Source organism: Meriones unguiculatus, chromosome 1 (assembly GCF_030254825.1).
Source record: "Meriones unguiculatus strain TT.TT164.6M chromosome 1, Bangor_MerUng_6.1, whole genome shotgun sequence".
Lineage (NCBI taxonomy): Eukaryota > Metazoa > Chordata > Mammalia > Rodentia > Muridae > Meriones > Meriones unguiculatus.
Window position 1 is genome coordinate 131,761,023 of NC_083349.1, and position 23,543 is coordinate 131,784,565.

At 39.3% G+C, this 23,543-nt stretch overlaps 1 protein-coding gene across 2 annotated transcripts; it reads left to right on the forward strand.

Moving 5' to 3' along the window:
• Window positions 1–719: 719 nt before the first annotated feature.
• Window positions 720–22,290, forward strand: Sypl1 (synaptophysin like 1). Of its 2 annotated transcripts, XM_021645884.2 has the most exons (5): window positions 720–886; window positions 12,738–12,859; window positions 14,587–14,794; window positions 19,589–19,777; window positions 20,942–22,290. In XM_021645884.2, exons 1-5 carry the CDS (start codon window positions 818–820, stop codon window positions 21,074–21,076), a joined length of 723 nt encoding a protein of 240 aa, XP_021501559.1. In that variant the 5' UTR covers window positions 720–817; the 3' UTR covers window positions 21,077–22,290. The 2 variants fall into 2 exon arrangements, with proteins under 2 accessions (XP_021501559.1, XP_060222885.1); XM_060366902.1 differs by lacking the exons at window positions 720–886; window positions 12,738–12,859; window positions 14,587–14,794 and adding an exon at window positions 15,676–15,736.
• The last annotated feature ends 1,253 nt before the right edge of the window (window positions 22,291–23,543 follow it).

Sequence of the window (23,543 nt, forward strand, 5' to 3'; positions counted from 1 at the left end):
TCCTCAAACGGGCTTCCCCAGAGATAGAGCTATGACTTCAAACGGATGGTCTTTCTCCTACCCCAACTCCAGGAACTTTTAAAAAGTAATGTCGGTAGATATGTTTGAAGTACCCTCACCCGAGACAGGTTCGCCAGACGTCTGCAGCTTTGCAATAACTATTACTTTAAGGCCCTTCACGTGAGCTTTGAGGGGCGACTTCATCTGTGGCTCACACTTGACAAATTGGTCCAAAAGTTGAGAACGCGGGTGAAGAGAAACCAGACAGGAGGGCGTCGTGCCGGCGGGTTCTAACAGCCACAAAAGGGCATAGCAACCAGAACGCCGCTGGGCTGGAGGTTCGCGCTGCGCAGGCGCAGGTAGCCCCCTCACCTCACCCCTCCACCCCCACCCCCTCGGAGACCGGAAGCGAGTCTGGGGCCTAGGGAGCGCGCGTGCGCCGTAGAGAAAGAAACAAAGCGCTCGGGACTGGGCTACGGGGAAGGGGGCGCTGCTCACGCATGGCTTCCAATGTCTACTTGGTTCGCCAGCGCCTCAGCCAGCTGGTTCAGGTGCGGCGGGGGGAAGAGCCAGCCCCTCCCACACCCTTCTCAGCATCCTCTTCACTGAGCCTCAGTCTCCTCCGCCCAGTCCCAACCGCCACCAGGGCCCGCCCACGGGCCGCCCCGCCCCACCCCGCCCCGCCGGCCCTGTAGCTCCACCCCGGCCCCGCCCCCGCCCCGCCTTCCCTTTCTCGCCGCCGCAGTGCTCCGGTGTCGCCGCTCCCCTCCTCCGCCCCGCGCCGTGACTCTTTTCCCCCTTCTTTTCCCCTCAGAGGATGTCCGCCTTCCAGGTCAACCTCAACCCGCTCAAGGAGCCGCTCGGCTTCATCAAGGTCCTCGAGTGGGTGAGTGCAGCCGGCGACGCCGACCCCGCCCGGCCCAGCGCGGGGCGCCCCGCGGGGAGGCGGGGACCCGGTGGTGGGGAGCCCTCGCGCCCGGAGGCCGCGGGGCGGAGATGGCGGGCGGCCCGCGGCGAGTCGCCTGTGCGGGCGGCTCCTCCTGGTCGCTGCGGAGGCGTGGGAGCGCGCGGAGTGTTTCTCAGGCTCCTCCGCCACCCGCAGAGGAAGACAGGACTTCCTGCCGCGGTCCAACCGAAACCGGCGGCCGGGGGCCCGCTCCCTCCGCGGGCGCGGCGGCTCCGGCGGCGCGTCCTTCGCTGGCGGCCGCCGCGGGCGCGCGTTAAAAATAGTGTGGCTCGGGGTGGCGGAGGCAAGGCCCTGGCCCCAGCGCGCCCAGCCTGGTCGGCCCACTCAGTACCGTGCCAGGAGGGGACGTCGAGGTTGTTCTCGGCTTAACTTCCAGCAGCGTCCTGCTCGGAAAGTCAGCTTTCAGCCCTTTCCTGGCCAGCAATCATTAACGTCAGAGGAGACTTATTAGCTCGACCCTGTGCACCTGTGGTTTATCCAGCACTGCGATTTTCCTGCAGGCTTCGCGTCTTCGCGGCCCGTTGCCGTTCGGCGCCGATCTTGAGAAGGTTAACTCAGGCGCTTGGCATTTATTTGCCCAGGGTGCAGTCAGGTTGTGTTGTTGTAGCCGGTAACGTTTAACTCCTTCTCGGTTCATTTTGACGGCGAAAAGTAAGAACTTCGCGGTTGCCTGCGTGTGTTTTAACGTAGAACTTCAGTTCTCCGGTGGCTGCTCTGATTTTTGTATTTACACTGCCCCCAGTTTTACGAAAACTGAAATGCTGCTGCTTTCTTGCAGCTAGCAAAAGACACGTGACTTTCTGTACAAACCTGTTTGTAAGAAACTTAATATTTTACTTCCAGAAGTAAAAGTCATAGGAAAAAAAAATCAAAAGACCTTTATGTTTAGTCTCCTTTAAGGTTACAGTTCAGTTCAGTAATGTTTCTTAAGGAAATAACACTTTTTTTCAGTTTGAAAACTTATTATGCAGGCAGTAATTTTGAAGACTCGAGCGTTAATGGTGTAGTGAGTATTTACCCAACAAATATTTGAGTAGGTGTCATATTCCAGCACTGTGCTAAACACCAGTACAGACATGAATAAAATGGCTTTTCCTCATGATCATTCAGTAATGGATGGAGTTTATAAAAATACCATATGGTGAATTCTCTATTAAAGATCTTTGTAAAGTGCAATAAATGAAACAGGGAAGGATCATTGGGGAAGACTTCATAGCTGTAAGAGTGTTTGAAGGCTAGGACTGGCTCACTAGGGTGGTGGACAGGGATTGGCTTTCTAGACAGTCACAGTCAGTGGGAGGAAATTGAAGCAGCAAAGCCTGTGTAAGAAGGCACATTCGTGGAACGTTGAACCTGTTGTGCAAAAGTATGGTTCTGGATGACTGTGACAAGTTTTGAAGCCCTTCTTCCTTCTGAGGTTAGTCTTAAAAAACTGGTTATTTGTGTACAAGATATAAAATATTAGGTTGTATATTGGGTAGTGGCCAGGTAAGCCCAGACTCCAAGTGAATCATTGGATTTGACTTTTAGAAATGTTTCGTTGTCAACAGTATAAAACTGGTCAAGTGTGGAGGGAGAAATTATGTGTGCCTAAAATTAATCGTAGTGAGGGTAGAGATGTCTAGAAATTAGACTGTGTATAGAAGTAGCACTTTTGTGATGACTGTCATATTTCTGACTTGGGTTTGTAATGACCTTATTGTCCAAGATAGAAGTTAGTAAGAGGGATAGAAAAGTATTTGGATTGTTAACAAGGTCATGTTGGTGGCAGTCCCTTCGGCTAGTGCAAAGGCAGTGTCCTACAGGCAGTGGCATATGTGAATCTAATAGTTTTAAGACAGTGGTATAGACTGGAGAGTCATCAGAGCCTGACAGCAAAGAAGAAAGGAATGCTTCGGAAGACAGAGAGAAATATCTTGACATCACTGTTAGAATTTCAAGTAAAGAATTTACAGTAATATCAGGTGCCATGGAGAACTTAGGTAAAATAAGAGCCAAAGCATGTCCCTTGTTTGTAGTAGTTAGGAGACTGTTGGTGGCATTAGCAAGAACAGTCTCAGTAATATCAGAAACCATAATTAATGTAGGCTAAATGGGTTTATGGCTGGTAAATTAACAAACTCAGTGAAGGCTGACCAGTGTTTGAGGCCATTGGAGAGAGTTGGTAGTATTACAAAGAAAAATGCAAACTAGTTTCAGTTTGCAGCTCATTTGTTTTAAATACTTTCTCTAGAGGCAGCCATTATAATTTGATATACAACAAAAAACCTTTGTGTTTCCCACTTCTGTTAAACAAATTTTTACTGCTTCATCAAACACTTTTTCTGTGTGTGGGGCTGGGGGTAAGCTTTTCAGACAGGCTTTCTCTGTGTAGCCCTGGCTGACCTGGACTCACTTTATAGACCAGGCTGGCCTCAAACTCACAGCAATCTGCCTGCCTCTGCCTCCCGGAGTGCTGGGATGACAAGCAGGCACCCCACCAGGCCTGGCAATCAAACATATTCTTTTTATTCATTTATTTATTACAATTTATTCACTTTGTATCCTAGTTGTACCCACCTCCCTCATCTCTCAGTCCCACCCTCCCTCTTCCTATGCCCTTCCCCTAGTCTACTGATAGGGGAGTCCCCCTAGCCTATCAGGTCTCATCAGGACTGGCTGCATCCTCTTTTTCTGTGGCCTGGCAAGGCTGCCACTCCTCCTCCAGGGGGAGGTGATCAAAGAGCCGGCCAGCAGGTTATCAAAGCAGATGCTGAGACTCATAGACAAACTTTGGGCAGAGTGCAGGGAATCTTATGAAAGAGCAGGAGATAGAAAGAGCTGGAGGGGACAGGAGCTCCACAGGGAGACCAACAGAGCCAAAAAATCTGGGTCCAGGGCGTCTTGCAGAGACTGATGTCCCAACCAAGGAACATGCATGGAGAGGGCCTAGACCCCCTGCTCAGACATAGAACATGGGTAGCTCAGTCTCCAAGTGGGTTTCCTAGTAAGGGGAGCAGGGACTGTCTCAAGCATATTCTTAAGTGAACCCTTTTATTTCCAAATTTCTAGTGTGTGTGGTAGTGAATATACTTTGGTAATGTTGCTGATTTTTACTGAAATCCAGCAGTTTTACCCATCAGGCCATTTGCTTTATCAGTACAAGTGTCCCCTAGAATAAATCATGTCTTAGTCTAACTGCTCACACCCTAGTGAGCTAGTCCTATCCTTCAAACACTCTTCCAGCTATGAAGTCTTCCCCAAAGATCCCTTCCTGTTTCACTTACTGCACTTTCCAAGAGTCTTTAACACACAATTTACCATTTGGCATTTTTATAAACTCCATCCATCTCTGAATGATCATGAGGAAAAGCCATTTTATTCATGTCTACTGGTGTTTAGCACAGTGCTGGAATATGATACCTACTCAAATATTTGTTGGGTAAATACTCACTACACCATTAACACTTGAGTCTTACTTCAAAATTACTGCCTGCACAATAAAAAGATTTCAAACTGAAAGCAATATTTCCTTAGTTTCTAAGTATTATTACACTAATTTTGACCTTTGTAGGTTCCTGGGGAGTCTTGGGGAAAGGAGTCTGCAGGCTGTTTTACAGTAATTGTTTTACTTAAAAACAAAACAAAACCATAGGGAACCAGAAACAGAATAGAGTAGAAGCCTGAACAAAGCCTCTGGGTGCATGACTTGGACAGAGAGACGGGGAGTGGCTCAGTGGGTAAAGTGCTTGCTACAGAAACTGGAGGACTCCCAAACTCATCTGTACACACCTGTAACTTCAGTACTGTCAGGAGATAGGTGGACCTGGGGCTTTGGGCCAGTCAGCCTAGTTGAAATAATAAGCTCCAGGTTCATTTAAAAAAAGAAGAAGAAGAAGAAGGAGAGCAGTAGAGGAAGATGCCTTACATTGGCTTCGGGCTTCAGCGTGGGCGTGCAGAGGTTAGCGCAGTTACACCTGCACACTTTCAAGAAAAGATAGAGGCGCTGAGACTTGGGCCAGCCTCCCTGCCGAGGAAAAGACAAATTGAGCCTGAATCAAATACCCTGAAACATCTGGAGAATACCACTTTGTTACGTAAAAATTCAAATTTTATCAGTGGCAACAAATTTTACTAGTTCTCCATAATACAACATATTCATGTCAAGCCAGTCAAATAAATAAAGATGCTGACTTAATCTAAAGATCAAGAAAATATTTGAAAAGTCTTAAAATTATATTTTATCATATGTGGTCAGAAGGTAACATACTGGAATTGGTTCTTCTCCTACCATGTGGGACCTGGTGATCCAATTCAGGTCATGAGGCTCAATGGCCAGCCTGAAAATGATTTTAAAGTAAATATGTTTATGTTCTTTGGAATATATGGCTCTGTACTCAGCCAAACATGGCTAAGAGTATAGATGACATAATTGCTTTCAGCATAATGATTTCCTAATCATTCTTAATCAGAAAAGACTTGTAGCTATTTCAGCTATGTCTAGGAATCTAAATCCTGACGGGTTATGGAACTGCTAGCAGAAGTTTGTGTGGTTGTACTGTAGAAGTGGAGGGAGGGTAAAATAGGCACTTTGATTCTGATTGCCTTGCTCATTTCATGAAAGTAACTTGAAATCTCCCTGTTAAATTCCTAGTGTTTGAATTAGTAAGAGCAATAAATGTATGTTTTTTAATAGGAATATTCACATGCAATGTATTTCCAGTCTTTTTCTAAATATTTTGATTGATTACTTTCAAACTGAAATATTAAAAATGAAGAAATTTATATAGATAACTGTGGTTAATGGCGACACTAAAAAGCAGTGACAATCCTAAACAAGAAGTGCTTTGTTTTGGCACTCATGAATTAAATGAATTCCAGTATCTCCCAGACTGGAGACTGGGACTGAATTCTGAGACTGAAAAGGGTGTTCGTATAAGGATTAGTATTGTCACTTTGACTATAGGATTGATAGTTTACTGAAAATCCCAGGTATCCCCAGGTTTTTTTTTCTTCATGAACTTTCATCAGTGTAAACATTTTTACATAAAGCCCCACTATGCATCTATAATTTGGGTGTTAGTACGTTAAGACATATTGTACATTTAGAGCAAATTTACATTCATATATTTTGTTTTCTTTAGTTTGATTTTTGAGATAGGATCTCATGTAGCCCAGGCTGGCCTCAAACTTGCTTTATAGCTGAGGCTGGCCTTGAACTCCTGATCTTCCTGCTTTCGACTTCTGAATACTGGAATTATATATGTGCCACACACCCAGCTCATATTTTAAAATCCTTATTGAAATGGTCTTGCAGTAATGTCTCCCTCCCAACTTCTAATTTGATCAAGTAGAATCTGTTTTTTATCTTACAGTGTGGCATCCAGTTCTCTTTTGTACATGAATGCATTATCAATCTATACATCTTAGCAGACATTTTCAAACCACTGATCCATTATGTAAAGGTTAATTTGGTTACAGCTATTTTATTCCATAAACTTGTCAAGACCAGAGATACATTGGGATATATGAACACTAAAAATGAGAAAATAAGTGAGGTTACTGTTCTATCCTTCCAGGTATGGGACTCTGAATAGCTTGTTTACTACATTCACATATGACCTTCTGAGGTTTTAATTTGGCTAAAACTGTATAAACAGAAGTGTAAATGTTTAAGCTGATGTGCAGCGGAAGATAGAATACCATGTCTGTGGTGTCAATCTTGGGTAGCTGGGGATGGGAAAAGTGAATTACAGAAGAGGCAAGAAACTAACTGGTTTCACTTATTATAGACTATGATGCAGACTAACATGTTCATAGAGCCACCCAGGTAAAGTGAGTGAATGAAGCAAACTTGTTTGAAAGAAAGGGAAAAAAAGCATTACTACCAAGTTTACTATGCATTCTGCAGTTGTTAAGACAATAGAGGAAAAGCCAGTCTGGAAAATTCCTGCCTGTTTTTAATGCCGCTTCTGTTCCATCTGATTGCTTCTCTATGAGAATGTGGTTCTGATGTCTCATTATCTACAGCTTTCCTGTTTAAGCTCAGGAAAAACAGGAAACCCCGCTCTTATGTGGGTCTAATGATAAATTCACATTTTAGAAATAAATACTGAAAGAATTACACAAATTAGATAGAGGCCAGGTTTTCCTAATGGGTAGCCAGTATATAACTTACTGTTTTGATGGGGTTTTGTTTTGGTTTTTGTTGTCACTTGAATCAGGGTGAATTATACAGCTCCAGTTGGTCTAGAACTTGCTTTCTAGAGCAGAGTGGTCTCAGACTCAGAAATATCCGCCTACCTCTGTATCCCAAGTGCTGGAAATAAAGGTATATGCCACTTCCAGCTAATATATAACTTATCTTGATCAGACACTCTGTAGAATAAAAAATAAGAGATGGTTATACAGTTACTCTAAAAATTATGTTGTATGATTCAGTTATTATAAATATCTCCCTTGTGCCTTTTTCTCTGGGTAAAGTGAATACAAGAATTGCTAGCGTGAAAGCACCACTTGATAGGATATGCAGTACTCTCTTAATTCCTGTGTTAAGAAACTAAGGTGGCTTTTTATTTGTTTTTGATTTTTTTACATGAGAAGATACATAAGGAAAATCACTAGGAAAATGCTACTGGTACAGTTAATACAGAATGGGTTAATGTCTAGCAGTCCAGGAGAATATCAGTTTTACCACAACAGATTAGGTAAAGCTTTAAAAAAAAATCAGGAATGGGGCATTCTCAGAGGAATGTATTTACAACTAAGATATAAGTACTGGTGTGTTTCAGAAACAGCGCAAGTACAATGTGACAGTCATAACAGGCCTGGCAGAGAACAGATTCAGCTAAATCTCGAAAGAAAAAGTTGCAGCTGCATTAGTCATGCCATTTATGCCAAATTTGGAAAGTATTTGTTTTGTTTCTAAAATATAGGCTTGAGAAGTATTGGAGGGCTCCCTTTAACCGAGGGTTACATGATCACATTGCTATTTCAGACTAGTGTGACATCATTCTAAAATAACTGTTCAAAAAACAAAGCAAGCAAACAAAATTATACAAGTCACAGAGTGATTTAATTTTGTGTTAATCATAAAGGTGAAATTATAGAAGAAAAAAATTAATATATTTTACTTAACCCAGTATATTATCATCCTTTTTCTCTTTGTTTTTTGAGACAGTCTTGTGACCTTAAAGTTCCTGTGTAGCCAAGGATGACCCTGACCTTCTGATCCCTCCTTTACCTTCAGAATGCTAGAATTACAGGCATGTGCCACTACATCCAGTTTATTCCATACTGGGGATTAAACCCAGAATTTAGTGCATGCTGGGAAAGCTCCCTTAACAACTGACTACATTCCCAGCCCCAGCTTATGTATTTCTATTTTAAATCTTTTAAATCCGTGGTGTATTTTACACTTACAGCCTGTCACAACTTAGATGACAACACTCGCTGTTCAGCAGCCATCAGTAGCTGATGGCTGTTTAATTGGATTCTGTAGCTTTAACACAGTAGAATATGTGATGATTAGAATGAGATTAAAAACATGAAAAGTTTATTGAGTTAGTCCCAGTGGTGGTTAAGCCTAAACAGAGAAAGTTGTAGGTGTGTTGCAAGCAGCTTTTAAAAAATGGTTCTAGACTAGGTATGCCGGTGCAAGCCAAAACAAAGAAGTGGAGACAGCAAGTTATGAGTTGAAGGCCAGCCTCATCCTCAAAGTGAGGCTTTGTCTTTAAAACAAAAGGTTTTTAAAAGTGTTCATATTCTCTATATTCTTATGTAACATGATTTTTTCTTTTTAACCCAGCATTAGGTTTCTGCAACTCATGTATATTGATGTGGCAAGCTATAGTTCCTGTATCTTTTTTTTTTTTTTTTTTTTCCTAAGAATGAAGGGCTGGTGAGATGATTCAGCTATTTATTAAGAACACTTGTTCTCGCAAAGGACCTGGTTTTAATTCCCAGCACCCACGTGACAGCTCACAACCCTCCATAATTCCAGTTCCAGGGACTTCATTGTCCTCTTTAGGCCTTTAAAGACACCAGGTATTCATGTGGTTTACAAACACATGCAAACAAAACTTTGACTCATGCACATAAATCTTTTTTTAAAACTTGTTTGAATTTACTGCAAGAAAGCAGGGAACCAAGGTAGGAGCTAAACTATACCTGAAGCCAAGTCCTGTATCTCTTGATATGGGACTTTGAACTGTAAAAATATACTACTGCAATCAGTTTTCCTGTTACTGTTCTCCCCTCTCCCCCAATATAACAGTGTTGCTGTGAACATTCATTTTTAAGTCTCAGTACTTAAGAAAGGACCCCCTCTTAGATCTTTGGATTAGTGGGTCCTTTGTGGCATATTTATTACAAGTATTTCACCTACTTTGCAGCTTGCTTTATATTCAGAAGTTGACTTTTGATTTTAATGTATTTTATTTGTAGTTGAAATTAACTATATTTTATGGTTCGTTCTTTTTAAAGGAATCTTAAATTCTACATGGTCACAGAGTTTCTTTTTTAAAAGCTTTCTCATTTAAGTCTGCAGTTCACTTGAACCATTTATTAAGTAACCCTTTAACTAGTTATCTATTACTTTTTAATAAATAGCCCTAGCTTAGGAACTTAAAGCAACAGATATCTCATAGTTTCTATGTGGAAGGAACCTGGGAGTTTGGGTTCAGGGCTTCTCTTGCAGTTATTGTCAGCTGTTGGCCAGGGTCGTACCAACATCATAGTCTCTAGCTCACTCATGACTGACTGCAGGCCTCAGTGGTTCCACTTACAAGCTCAGTCATGTGGGTATAGGCAGTCCTTGGGCTTGTGCCCCTTATGTCTCTAGAATTTGCCTGAGGGGGTTGAGGGTATAGGGGTAGAGCACTTGGCATAGCATGCTCAAGTCCTTGGGCTCAGTCCCTGGCATGTGGCAGGGGAGACATACATGCTAGATATGGTGGCTCATAACGGTGCTTCTAGCCCTCAAGAAGGATCACCACAAGCTCCAGGCCAACCTGGGCTAGAGTAGTGAGACCTGTTCTCAATACAGAAACCACAAAAGTTATCTAATAGTCTTTATCTCCTCCCAATATGGCAATGAGCTTCATGAAGTAGTGAGAAAATTCAAGAGAATACATAAAAGACATCAATGGGGGGTGGGAGGTTGTTTGCTTGATTTAGGCAGTCTTATGTATCTCAGTTGGCCAAGAACTCACAGTGTAGCCATAGGTGCCCTTGAATTTATGATCCTCTGGACTCTACCTCCTAAGTGCAGGAGCCACAGATATGTCCATTTTATTCAGGTTGGGGATCAAGCCTAGAGTTTCCTGCATGGCATGTAAGAAGCTACCAATTGAGCTATATTCAAAGGCCAGAAAGAGCAGTCTTAACTGTAATATAATCGTGGAAGGAACCTGTTTCTTCTGCTATATTCAGTACTCTGTATAATTAAAACTTACGGGAACTGAAGCTCTTCCTCTTGATGGAATTGTGCCAAAGTATCTAGACATATCTTACGGCCACCACAGCCCTTGCTCAGTGATGTGCAGTGGCAAACTCTACCAGGTAAAAATGTTCAAGGCTCCAATCTGTTTGTGACCTCTTTAATTTGATTTATTGGTTCAGTTTGTTTACGTTATTTTCTTCTAATCTTAAGTGTGAGCTTATTTCCAAGACTCAGTTCTTGCTTTTCTCCTACTCTATATATTCATGCATATTTATTCTGAAAGATTGTTCATATCTATCGGTTCCAATGAAACCTTAACAGGAGATCTCAAACTCTATGTAGACATTATCTCAGGCTCTTCATATCTATTACCAAATTCTTTTTTATGTATATCTTCTTTGGAGAAACATTTGTTTATTGTTATGATACTGATTATGACCTGTAAGATTCATTATCCTGGAATGACTCATGAGAAACAATATCTAGCTTTCCATTATTATAACAAAATCATAGAGGCTAATCCACCGAAAACAAGAAAAGGCTTAGCTTCACAGTTTCAGTGGTTTGGGTCTGTGGTCGGCTGGCTTGGTCACTTTGGGGCCTGTGGCAGGTAGTGCATGGGTTAGCAGCTGTATTTCAGGACAGCCCAGAAGCAGACAGAGACAGAGAGTCAGGTTCCCAGTATTTCTTTGAACTTTCCAGTACGGCTCCACTTCCTAAAGGTTTTACTACTTCCCCATCATGCTGAAGGCTGGCAACATGCACTGGCATCTAGGGGATGCTCATCCAGAATCACTATCCATCACTGTAGGCTTTGATAGGAATTATACATAGAAAGATTCTACTGTTTGATTGGTGTAACTTTTAGCAAAAAGACCGCACATGCTTTCATTTTCTATTCTGGAAGGACAAACAGTAAGTATGGTTCATAGTCTATCCTATGTGATGAAGAGGAAATAGAACAGTGTACATAGAGTTAGTATTAGCGGAGGGTGGTAAAGGAGAACCCTCTCTGCTAAGAGAACATTGGCATAGGAGCTATGAAAGTGAGGGAGGGAACATGTGTTAGAAGCAGGGGGACTAGCCAGTGAGAACCCTTAAGGAGTTGTTCAGTGATGAGCCAGCAGATATGTGATGTGTGAAAAGACAACGTAAAGGAAAAAGTAGCAATGTATGCAAGTTAGATTTTAGGGAAATAAAAGACATTCAAGAACGCCGGAGCTGTTTGAGGGCTTTGAGCAGAGGGTATGTATTCTGCCATATAGGTGTGTTTAAACTGCACAGGTTGTTACATTAATAGTACATTGAAATTGGGGCAAAGAGAGGGACTCAGGAACACTATGAAGGCTATTACAGCAGAATCCACCCAACAGGTTGATGTAATGGTCATTTAGATTAGGAGGCGGTGGTAAGTAGATTCCATGTGTATTTTGAAAACATGAACCACTGACATTTACTAAAAGTATTGAATTTTCAGATACGGTAGCACCCAAAACAAAATATTTTTGTTGTGGAAGATTTAGAAGACAAAAAGAAGTTAAATCTTATATACTGAGAAATGACCACTACTTAAATTTTCATGTATAACCTTTTTGGATTTTACCCTCTTTGTGTATAGATGTGGATACATATATAATGCATTGAATGAACAAGTTCTGTATGTAGAAGTTAAAAGCTTATTCTGTTGTATAAATGAATTCTAGTTTATATGACTCTCTAGCAGTACTTAGGATGCTTCTAGGTTTTTCTGTTATAACTAGAATTTAATGAAGCTTTATTATTTTTAGCATGCATAATCAAGAAAGCAGTTTCTAACTACTCTTTGAAACCCTGAAATACATGACCGTTGTTTCACAAGCTTATGAAGTAGAAAAGCTCTACCTCTTGTTTTCAGCAGTATACTGATTACTTGCACTGGAACAAAAAACAAAAAGGCTTCAATCTACTCCCATTTAAGATAGGGATAAATGAGTCTTGAATATCTTTTGTTGTTTTGTTTTGTTTTTGTTTACTTGTTTTGAGGCAGGATCTCTTATTCCTGGCTGACCTGGAACTCTTTGTAGACCAGGCTGGCTTTGAACTCAAAAGCAATCTACATGGCTCTGCCACCACCCTGCCTGGCAAGTCTGTGAATTTCATATTGTATGGACTAGTATAGTCTGTATTATACTTGGGAAAATAAGATCTCATTTGTTGACATTTGCACATTTTAATATTGTATGGCTAGTTATTTCTAGAATTCTTATGAGCTTGTCTTTAATGATCAGTGTACTTATACTTTAATGACCTTTGTTTTGGTTGTAGTAATGTTTCTCTTTTTTTCCTTTTTGTTGGTCTCATTTTATGTAGTTTGCTTCCATCTTCGCTTTTGCCACCTGTGGCGGGTTTAAGGGCAAAACAGAAATTCAAGTGAGTTGTCCTAAACTTGGTAACAATAAGACAGTTACAGCTACTTTTGGTTATCCATTCAGGTGAGCTATTTTTTAATTGTTTAACAGCTATTTTTTAACTTCATATTTAGTCATTAGGATCTCTAACAACTGGGCTGGGCTTGGGCAGAGGCCTGTAATCTCAGCAATCACAACGCTTGGGAAGCTAAGGCAGGAAGAAAATTGCAAGATGATCTGGGGTGGCAAGGCCCTGCCTCAAATGCATGGGCCTAGGAATGTTTTCCAACATTTATTCATTGAAGGTGGAAAAATATTTTAAATTTGCATGCTTATTTGTGATTTTTTAATCAGACTATGGTATAGACCAATGCCTGTCTGCAAACTTTTCCTGGCCTCTGGTGAAGTAAATATACAAAGGGGAATATATTCGTTACTTTCTAGTTGCTGAGACCAAATATCTGACAGAAACAGGAATTGTTTTGGCCTACAGTTTTGGAGGCTATATATACCATGGTAAGTTGCCCTCATACACTTGGGCAGAAAATGATAGCATTGAGAATGTATGACAAAGGCTTCATCTCACGGTGAAACAAGCATGCCCCAGTGTCCTAATTCCTCTAGGAAAGCCTCTTGCTGAAGGTTCTAGAACCTGCCAACTCTTTACATGAGCCTATGTGAGAAATTTCATATTAAAACCCTGATGGAGAGGCCAGCCATGATGTCCCATGCCTGTTATCCCAGTGCTCAGGAGGCAGAAGCAGATAGGTCTCAGTGAGTTTGAGGACTGCCTGGGTCTACATAACAAGTTCCAGGACAGCCAGGGCTACACAAGGGAAGGAAGGAAAGGAAGGGGGCTTCTTGAGTTCTAGGACTAAAAACTTCTATTCCTACATTTTCTGCAAATAAAATATTACATTAGATCTGTGTGTCCCAAGAGCTTACTAATCATCAAAGATTGTCCAACACTTGTCCATTCATTTTTGTTACAGTAACTGTCATCTTTAATGACCATTGATTTTATGTTATAAATGGGGAAAATGTAAGACAGTGTAAATTTTCGTTTAGCAGCTAATTAATCAAGGGTTAAATATGAATCATGGGGCTAGAGAGATGGCTCACTAGATAAAAGAGTACTGGCTGCTCTTTTGAGGGGCCTAGGTTCAATTCCCAGCACCTACATATGGCTCCGTGATTGTCTGCACTCTAGTTCCAAAGGATCTGATGCCCTCCTCTGGCCCCTGTAGCTAGGAGGCACACAGGTGGTGCACAGACACACATCCAGCAAAACCACACACATAAAATAAAAATTAAGACTGGGTCTCCAGGTTGGTTGGAAGTATCTTTAAAAAGAAGAGGAAGAAAGAAGAAGGAGGAAGAAGAAAAAAATATCATCATTATTGGTTCTCCTAGAACTGGTGATACAGACCTCTGCCTCCTAGAATAGAAATGTGGGTTATAAAATATTTTTATAATATGATAATATTATCACATCATATTATAAAAATATGATAATATATAATATAATATAAAATTTTATTACAGGACAATAGTACCTACATGTTAAAACTGTTTAATTCTGTTTATGTTCAATCTGCCATAAGCCAAATCAATTTATTGGAAATATATAGTATGAATTTTTTGATTTAGTGTGAAATTTTTTATTTAGTTAAATAGTTGAGTCTTTCCTTTTTTAGAAAGAAATGTTTTAATGGATTTGGAGAATACATTTTGAAATGTCAATATTCTGCTTACGTATTTCTGTGAAGAGTCCAGTGGTTCATGTATTTATCGGAGTCTTTTTTTAACAGGTTGAATCAGGCATCATTTCACACTCCTTCAGATGTCAGTGTGTGTAATGTGACCTGGAAGAACCATGTCCTCATAGGTGATTACTCCTCTTCTGCACAGTTCTATGTCACATTTGCAGTCTTTGTGTTCTTGTACTGCATCGCTGCCCTTCTGCTCTATGTTGGTTACACGAACCTCTACCGGGAGAGTCGTAAACTCCCCATGATTGTAAGTAACCATCCTGTGTCTATACAAAAATAATGTATGCAAGTATAAGTAAGTTCCATTTCAAGGTAAATACAGGTTTTCTTACGAGAAATCCAAATTATTGACAAGTGTTGACATGAGGAGGGCTTTATTCAGTTATTAAGTTTAATCTAATTTTCATAGCCTATTTATACTTCATAAAGTTTTTTTAACCTGGAAAACCATCATATCATATTTGATAAATTGAGTTTTAAGTAGCAAAAGGTTAAGAAATTAATACATTTAATTTGAAGAATTGCAACTTGCCATACCTTTTCTCTTTCTTCAAAACTCCCTTTATGATACTACCATTTGTTAGGGAGCTTAATTGTCTTTATCATTAAAGTATGGCCCAGAGATCAAATCTGACTTTTTTTGGTTCTTTAGAATATGGCTCTTCCTGCCCCTTTATGGAATGCATTGTGTTTGGCTGTTTTTACATTAAACTCTGAACCAGATAATTCTTATATTCATTATCAGTGGTATCAGTAAGTTACATTTGAACTTTTAGATGCCAGCAAAGGGTTTGAATTGAAGTCCTGATACCCTTTTGAGGGCTTCAGAGTCTACTGAGCTAGAAATAACATACTTTTTGAGATTAAGGGAACAGACTGTCTTGAGTTATCATTGGCAAGGCCAGGAAGATGCCATGGCTTATGTCAGACCTTACATAGAAGTGGCTGTAGGGTCAGTGGTAGTATGGAGGTTTTTAGTCATTTGTATCTATGGAAAAAGCACAGAAGTCGTCAAAGAAGTCGTGAATTTACCTTAAATAAAATGAAGGAACTGCTGAGATAAGTTGTATTTACCAACTTATTTTTCATTTTTGCTGCTTGGATCATAATATGTAAATGGTAAGTAAAGATAAGTTGTATTTACCAACTTATTTTTCATTTTTGCTGCTTGGATCATAATATGTAAATGGTAAGTAAAGGACAAAATAGTTCTTTATCTTAGAGATTTCCTATTTCTTACACCTGGAAAAGTATAAGAAAGCTACATGTTTTCATAAAGTATTTCTTGGGTACTAATTACCTTTTTAAAGTGTTTATTCATTACAAATTAGGAATCTGTAGCTTTGAACATTTCAGAGAATAAGTTTGTTGTTCATTTAGTATAGGATTCTTCATTCTGTACTAAAGTAGTTTAAATCAGGACTATCAAATCAGGTATATCAAAAATGAAATACCACAAAAAGGAATTTCCAAATTCTAAAATCTTTTACAAATCATGTTTTCACCTATTGGTTGGAACCCAGAAGCTTCAGGTAGCTGCATTGCAGGGCTCTAGATAAGAGCCATTTCAGTGAGTTCCAGGGACCCACCTGTCTCCACACCCCCTGTAGTGCTGAGTTTAAAATTGTATTTCCATGTGAACTCAGATCCTTAATGCTTGCAGAGCAACGACTTTGGTAACTGAGGCGTCTCTTCAGCCCTCTGGTTATGCTCTTTAAATCTAATTTGTTGATAATTAGATGAATGCATAACGTCTACATATTTCAAAAGTAGAAACCTTTCTGAACACAGTGGAGAAAATAAACCGCTGATGGAAGAAAAGTAAGGGACTCCTGTGAGGAAATACTTGTTCTCCTAGGTTCTAGTCAACTCCAGAGCAGTCTTAACTGAAATGGAACAAAGTTGAGGAGACTGGAAAAATATCCACCTTGTTTACAAAGATTATACAGACTCTGGAGAAACCTTCACTGATTTCTTTTTTTTTTTTTTTTTTGAACAAAAATAAGTCTCAGCAGCGAACAAAGCTGTATCAAAGCCCCAACACAAGACAAGTGTTGGTAGTGATCTTGATGTGTGAAAATGCAAATACCAAGTTTAAAATGTTATTAGACCATTAAAGGTGCAAGCAGTGCCAATGCATGCATGCATAGGGATGTGACTGTTACTGGTTCTAGCATGTACAATACTAATATAATAGGTCATGCTGTAGCTAGAGGCCTCCGATATCAAAATGCCCCGTGCTTCAGATGCAGGAAATATGTTCATTTGCAAAGAGACTGTGACCAAACCACTAAATGGTTTTAGATCTCAAAGTGCCCAATGCTTTAATTGTGGGAAATATGGTCATTTGCAACAAAATTGTGCAAGGCATCTCTAAGGGCAATGGTTTCTCTAAACATAAACTAGAAAAGAAGGCATAGGCTGCCAGCGGTGTGCAGGTGATGTGGCAAGGGTTGCCATTGGACCAGTTAGTGTGGGTCCACAGAAATATTTATTCAAGGTAATTTCTTACTCTTGGGAAACAGCATTGTAGGCCTAGCTTGAGGCCCTGAAGCAAAAACTATGAGCCATTTCAGCCAAGGAGTAACATGCAGGCCAAAAAACCTCAATGCTCAGTAAGTGAGAATCACCAGATAATTTGTAAAAGGTGTGGAATTAAATCTGCCTACTTATTATAAGGATGTGTTAACATCATAATGGAAGTCAGTGAGTATATAGATTGCTTATATTTCCACAGGAAATAAAGAGGATACCACAAAACAGATAAAGATTAGACTTGAAAAGTAGAGGTCTCCTGAAAACCACTGACCCAAAAAGCGCTGATTTCATTGAAAATGTCTCTGTTTCCAATTTTCTGCAACACACAACACAGTTAATGGCTTAAAACAGAAGCGGGAGAAGTGTAGTGACAATTTTGGAGTTTTGGTTTCTTTAAAAACACAGAAATATATGAATTTTCTTTCATTTTAATCCCAGGAGTAGGGATGTGGGGCTGCTTTGGGCTGTTTCCAATACCTGACAATGATTTGCCTCATGTTCTAGCAGAGGCATGGTTTGCCAACTACAGATAGTTTCTGCAACTGTGTTTGTAATCTTAACTTTTCAGAAGGTATATAAATGCTATGTTCTGTGTTTGTTGCTTGTTTAAGAAGGTTGGTGGCTATAGCTATGGTCAAAGAAGAAATGAAAGGAAAGAAATAATGTTCAAGGATTAGATTCAGGGATTTTTTTTTTCTTCCCTCTATTCTTGTTTCTGTCCTATCTAGTATTGTGGGGTAAAACAGTGGTGGGGGGAGGGGTGTAAAAAAAAAAAGAAGAGCCCACAAAGTTGCAAAGACCAGCTACAAACTTGCATCTCTAGGGACAACCAAGGCAACAGCAATGGTCTTAATTTTGGAGAGTCTCTTGGACAACCCTAACCAAAACCTTTATGCTTGGTGTTGGGGTTTCTGTTAGCAAGTCTGTGGCTCTGGGCTCTTAGGGGAAACATTGTTGGCCTAGATGGGAAATTTTTATTTTAAATATACACACACACTTATGTAATTTTAGCCAGTTAGATAATGATTCCCTATGACTTCAAACATCCTGTTATTTTACCCTCCTTCATTTAACTTCCTCTCCCTAATTAAAGCCCCCATAATTTAAAAAAAAAAATATATATGTATAGGTGTTGTGCCTGCATGTATGTCTGTACCATATGCATGCTGAGCCCACAAAGACCAGAAAAGGGTGTCAGATCCCTAGAAACTGGAATTCACAGATGGTGGTGAGACACATATGGGTGCTGGAAATTGAACTTGGCTCCTGGAAGAACAAGCCATAGTCTTGAACATTCTTATAATTCAAGTTATGAAACTTGAAAGGATTAGTTGTGATATCTCTTTTTTTTTTAACCACTTTATTAAGTTATCTCTTGGAGAACTGTTTTTGACAAGACTGAGAATTTTATCTGAAAATAGGATAAGGAAGTTTATATTGCATATACAAGGGATTATAACTTAGAGTATAAGTAGTTAAAAGAAATAATGACTTGAATGAAGTTGGGTAACAGTTAAAGAAGAAAAACGGTAGGATTGGTTTATAGGTCTTAGCTGAGTCAAAGATTAGGATGAATAAAAAAGATTATAGAATGAAAAAATACTGATCTGGTGGTGCCCACCTGTAATTCCCAGGAAGCAGAAGCAGGCAGATCTCTGTGAGTTTGAGCTTAGCCTGATCTAGATATCCAGTTTCAGGCCAGCTAATGCTACGTTATAAGACTTTTTTTGTCTTAAAAAACAAAACAAAAAGATGATGGGAAAAAAGCACCTAATTTTTGGTGATAGAATAAAGTTTGACTCTCAGAGTATATGGCTAAAATTATGGTGACAATTTACAAAACTTTGCCTTTTTATATAAAAAGTAGACTTTGGGCTAGAGAGACACTTTGGTGAATAAAAAGCACTTATGAAAGCAAGAGGATCTGAGTTCAAATCTCCAGTGCCCATGTAAAACTTGTACATGGTCATGTGTGCCTCTAATTTGAGTGTTGGGTACAGAGAGAGATAGGTGGATCCTGCAGACTTGGTGACAGGACAGCCTATTCAAAATGGTGAAGTTAGGTTCGGCTACAGACCCTGTCTCAAAACATAAGGTTGAGAACAAGAGAGAAAGACAATTGACTTACTCCTCTCTTCTCCTTATGTGTATATGTAGGCCTGCACACTCATATACCAAAATTAAAATTAAAAAAAAAAATAATATTCAGTCATTCTTGCATGGAGGCAAGAAGATTTGAGGCTAACAAAACCTTGTCTTAAAAATAATAAAATTTTAAGTTGTGGACTTAAGGGGATGATTAAGTTTTTTGTGTCTCTGGCATGCTGCTAGAAACAGTAAACATCAATGGTGATTAGACTGCATGTGACCCTTTATACAAAGTGTATCATGAGGACCATTTCTTGGTACCACGGGATTAAGCATAATTCTAATTTCTTTATTGCTGATAGGAAATGTACTATTCTTAAATTGACTGCTTACTAACTGCTCGTTTTTGCTCTAGGACTTTATTGTTACTCTTGTTGCCACTTTTCTGTGGTTAGTGAGTGCCTCGGCCTGGGCTAAAGCCCTTACAGATATTAAAATAGCTACCGGACACAGTATTATCAAAGAACTTGAGCCTTGTCAAAACCTACAAATACAATGTCAGTTTGTCTCTGTGACTAGTATGGGATCCCTAAATGTATCCGTGGTAAGTATCTGATACTTGCACAGTTTGCTTCATTTACTAGAACAAAGCTTAAGAAAACAGCAACTTTCAATACTGACTGAGTGAATAAATTGATTCTTATTTTACTGAATCAATAAATTGATTCTTATTTTACTGGTTCTAATTAAGATATATATTATAAATATACTATATATGTATTATGGGAAAGTATGACCTATAACCAAGATTTAAAGACTGAAAGACACTAATGATGTCCTATCCATTGTGCTATAGTATCTTAAGTTACTCAGCCATTCTGAGAGGAAAATGAAAGTCAGGAATGTTGTCTTCATTGTACAGCTGAGAAAACGTATGTAGCTCCTGTATTATATTCCTCTGAGGAGACACAACTTTCGAACCACATCTGACTTTGAGCCTGTTCTCTTAAGTCTGAGTTACTTAGAAAACATAAAGTTTCTTTATTCTGTAAAATGTAATGTATGTAATTCATTAAACATTTTTCTACTGTGTCATCAAACTGAAGCTTATTATCAATAATGTTGCATATATTCTATTTTGGAAGGATTTCTTCAGAAAATAATTTGACATTAGGTGAATTCAGTACTGCCTTATAAAGCAGTTTACCCACATTCTTGTTTTTCCATTAATTTACTTATTTTACATCTCAATCTAAGCTTCCCCTTCCTCCTCTCCTCACAGTTCCTCCCTCTCACCCATATTCTTGTTATAATTTTGTAATGTGAAACTCAGTACTTAAGAGCTTACATTGACAGAGTGTGTTGAGTGGAACAATTTCAGAAAAATTTTGTGTGCACTCACACAAAAATACAAAGTTTTTGCTTTTAGTTACATAGTACCTCAGGCTTCTAGTCCAACTCTTACTTCATAAGTCACATCACACATTGATGGGAGGACTTAAATAAAGTAGGTAAGTTCAGTCTGTTCACCTCTGAAAAGACTACAGCCTCGAGACTTCATCTAGTCCTGTGATGTGTGGGGGAAGAAAGTTACTGTGTGTTGATCGTTGCAGATTTAGCACTTTAGCATGTCCGAGTATAAGTTATTATATAACCAAAATTTATGCAGTGGACTATGTGTGTAGTCTTTTTTTTTTTTTTTTAATTCTACTTTGTATGTACTCCAAAGCAAACATTAGATTTTTATACTTGTTCTCTTCTTTCGTAGATCTTTGGCTTTCTGAATATGATACTTTGGGGAGGAAATGCTTGGTTTGTGTACAAGGAGACCAGCTTACATAATCCATCAAATATGTCAGCTTCCCACAGCCAAGGAGGTGTTCCACCCCCTTCTGGAATATAATTAAAGGGAGAATACACTGAATGAAATGTGTGCTATACTCTGCCTTGTTGCCAACATCTTGAGAAGCATTATTGTTTCTAATAAAAAGTAATGGCTTTTTCAGTAAATTGGTGGGTTTTTAAATTTGCTGCTTTTCTACATAAAATGTGCCTTTTCTAGAAATTTAAGATGTAAATGTATTTTTACATGTAAGTTTGAAAATTCAGGAGCCTGTTAAAAGATGATACTTATTTTTAAGTGAATAGTAATTTCACTAAGTTGCCTTCTAAAGTGTTTACACCTTAAACTTTAACATAAACCTTCATTTAGAAACCAGTTCTGTCATATCATAATATAGGAAGAATTTGTTTGAGACATACACTACTGTTAGTTTGTATACATCATATATAAGGCTTGGCTTGTTTAAGGAAATCTTGAATGCATAAATCATATTTAGAAAAAAATTAGTGCAATTTTATATCTGAATATTGTTCATGTTAAGATTTTTTGAATTGCAAAACTGGGTATGTATTTTGTTTCTTTTTTCTAAATGACCTGCTATACTTATTAGGTGTACTAAAATTGTCTTAGGAGCAAGGATTTGAAAATTGTAACAAATGTGGAGAGTTAACTTTGCACTTCTGTTGCATGAGGTATATTCATTATTTCTGGTGGTTTCTTAGGCTTGAAAAGAACACGGTTCCCACGATGGTTTCATATGTGTGGGCATTCTCGATGATAGTTGTTTGCTCTCTTTTGTTCATGCCAAGAGAGAAATATCTACTTTTTTTTTTCAGACCCTATTTAGAGGGTTACTAAAAATTAAGGTTGTTTTTTATTTTTGAAACATTTGACATTTGGTCAATGAAGTTGCTTCTCCTGAGTTTAACATTGACATTGTAAAAATAAATGCAGTTCGGATTTCTTATTTCTTAATCTTCATTCATAGGTCACAAAAGGATGATTAAGGAATTATGCTCAGAAATGAATCTAAGTAAGCTGTATTGTGTGTACTATCGTTACACACATTTGGGTGTGTTCAGAATGCAATGCTATTCGTTCCTCAGCTTTTTTGTTGTACAGGGATTCAGACTTCCTATTCTTACATGATGATGTTTGTATGTGACACACATCTTGCAATATTGCTTATTTTTGTTGCTTTATTCATGGCAAAGTGTCTGTGTGAGAATGTATGTTTAATACAGCAAACAATAAAGAAGTTAAAGAATAAACAAGTTGTTACATTACAATGAACTCTTCATCTTCCTAATGGTCTTCCTAAAGATATGACTATTGCAAAATGGATCTACTTTTCAAAGCAAAAGATAGAATTGTAATAGTGTTTTTACGTGTCAATAGAACAGACTAAAATGCTTTGGACATTTTATTCTCGTTTGAAAAATATTTATAACTCTTAGATTCTTTTCCTGGTAAACATTTTCTAATTGGTCACTCAAGTAGCAAAGGTTACTGATTGAGAAGATAGAGCTTCCAGGCCTGGTTCTATAGCTCAGTTGGTAGACTGGTGAGGCCCTGGTTTCACACCCTGCACGCATAAGCCAGCTGTTGTATCTCAAGCCTCTCATCTCAGTGCTCCAAGTTTAGGTCATCCTTGCCCACTTGGATGTTCAAGGCCAGCCTGGAATATATGAGTCAGGCGCACTCTTTCCTTCTCTCTCCCTCTCCTACTTCCCTATCCCCCCTTTCCCTCTTTCCTTCCTCCCTTCTTTCCTCCCTTCCTTCTCTTCCTCCTTCCTCCTCATCTTCCCACCCTGAATGGATTTGAACCTGGCCTTGACCAATTTACTAGCTGGCTAACAAGTGAAGCTTCTGTTTCTATATGAAAACATGGAAATAAAAGTACTGACGTTGGGCAGGAGAAATGGCTCAGGGTAGCAGTACTGGCTGCTTTTCCAGAGGACCCATAGGACAGCTAATAACCACCTATAACTCCAAGGGAATCCAAAGCCCTCTTCTGGCTTCCTCAGATACTACCCACATGCAAAGACAATACCCATGCAGGGAAAACACTCATCACAATTTTTTTTTTTCTCCTTAAACTAACTTGAATAAAACATATACAAAAAAAAGCAAATGTGTGTAAAGGCTGTGAAACGTCTATAGTACATCATAGGTTCTCTATAAATGTGAGCTATGTCTAAGACTGTTAGCCTGAAGTCCAAGGACTGGAGGATACACAGGGTGAGAAGCAGAAAGAGCCTCAAATGTGTAAACATCTCCCATTGTAGTGTTTTCAGTTTTTCCCTGAACCAATCATGGGTATTTGGGTGTGTTTGTTTTTCTGTTGGTGGTAGATATTGGTAAGGTTAATGAAATTAAAAGATAGTAGTCTATTGAAATTAGAGTAAATTTAGAAAGTGCTTCTGTTACCTCGCCACCCCAGTGCCTTTTAGTGAACATTACAGAGACAATTTCTAGAACAAAAGCAATAAAAGCTTTAGCTTCCCAGAAGATAGGCTGCAAAGAG

What these genes read in the sequence shown, in the direction of transcription:
- Sypl1 (XM_021645884.2), top strand. Translation starts at nt 818, where the DNA reads ATGTCCGCCTTCCAGGTCAACCTCAACCCGCTCAAGGAGCCGCTCGGC. An exon ending in TCATCAAGGTCCTCGAGTGG is followed by an intron (nt 887 to 12,737) that starts GTGAGTGCAGCC and finishes CATTTTATGTAG; the next exon opens with TTTGCTTCCATCTTCGCTTT. An exon ending in ACTTTTGGTTATCCATTCAG is followed by an intron (nt 12,860 to 14,586) that starts GTGAGCTATTTT and finishes TTTTTTTAACAG; the next exon opens with GTTGAATCAGGCATCATTTC.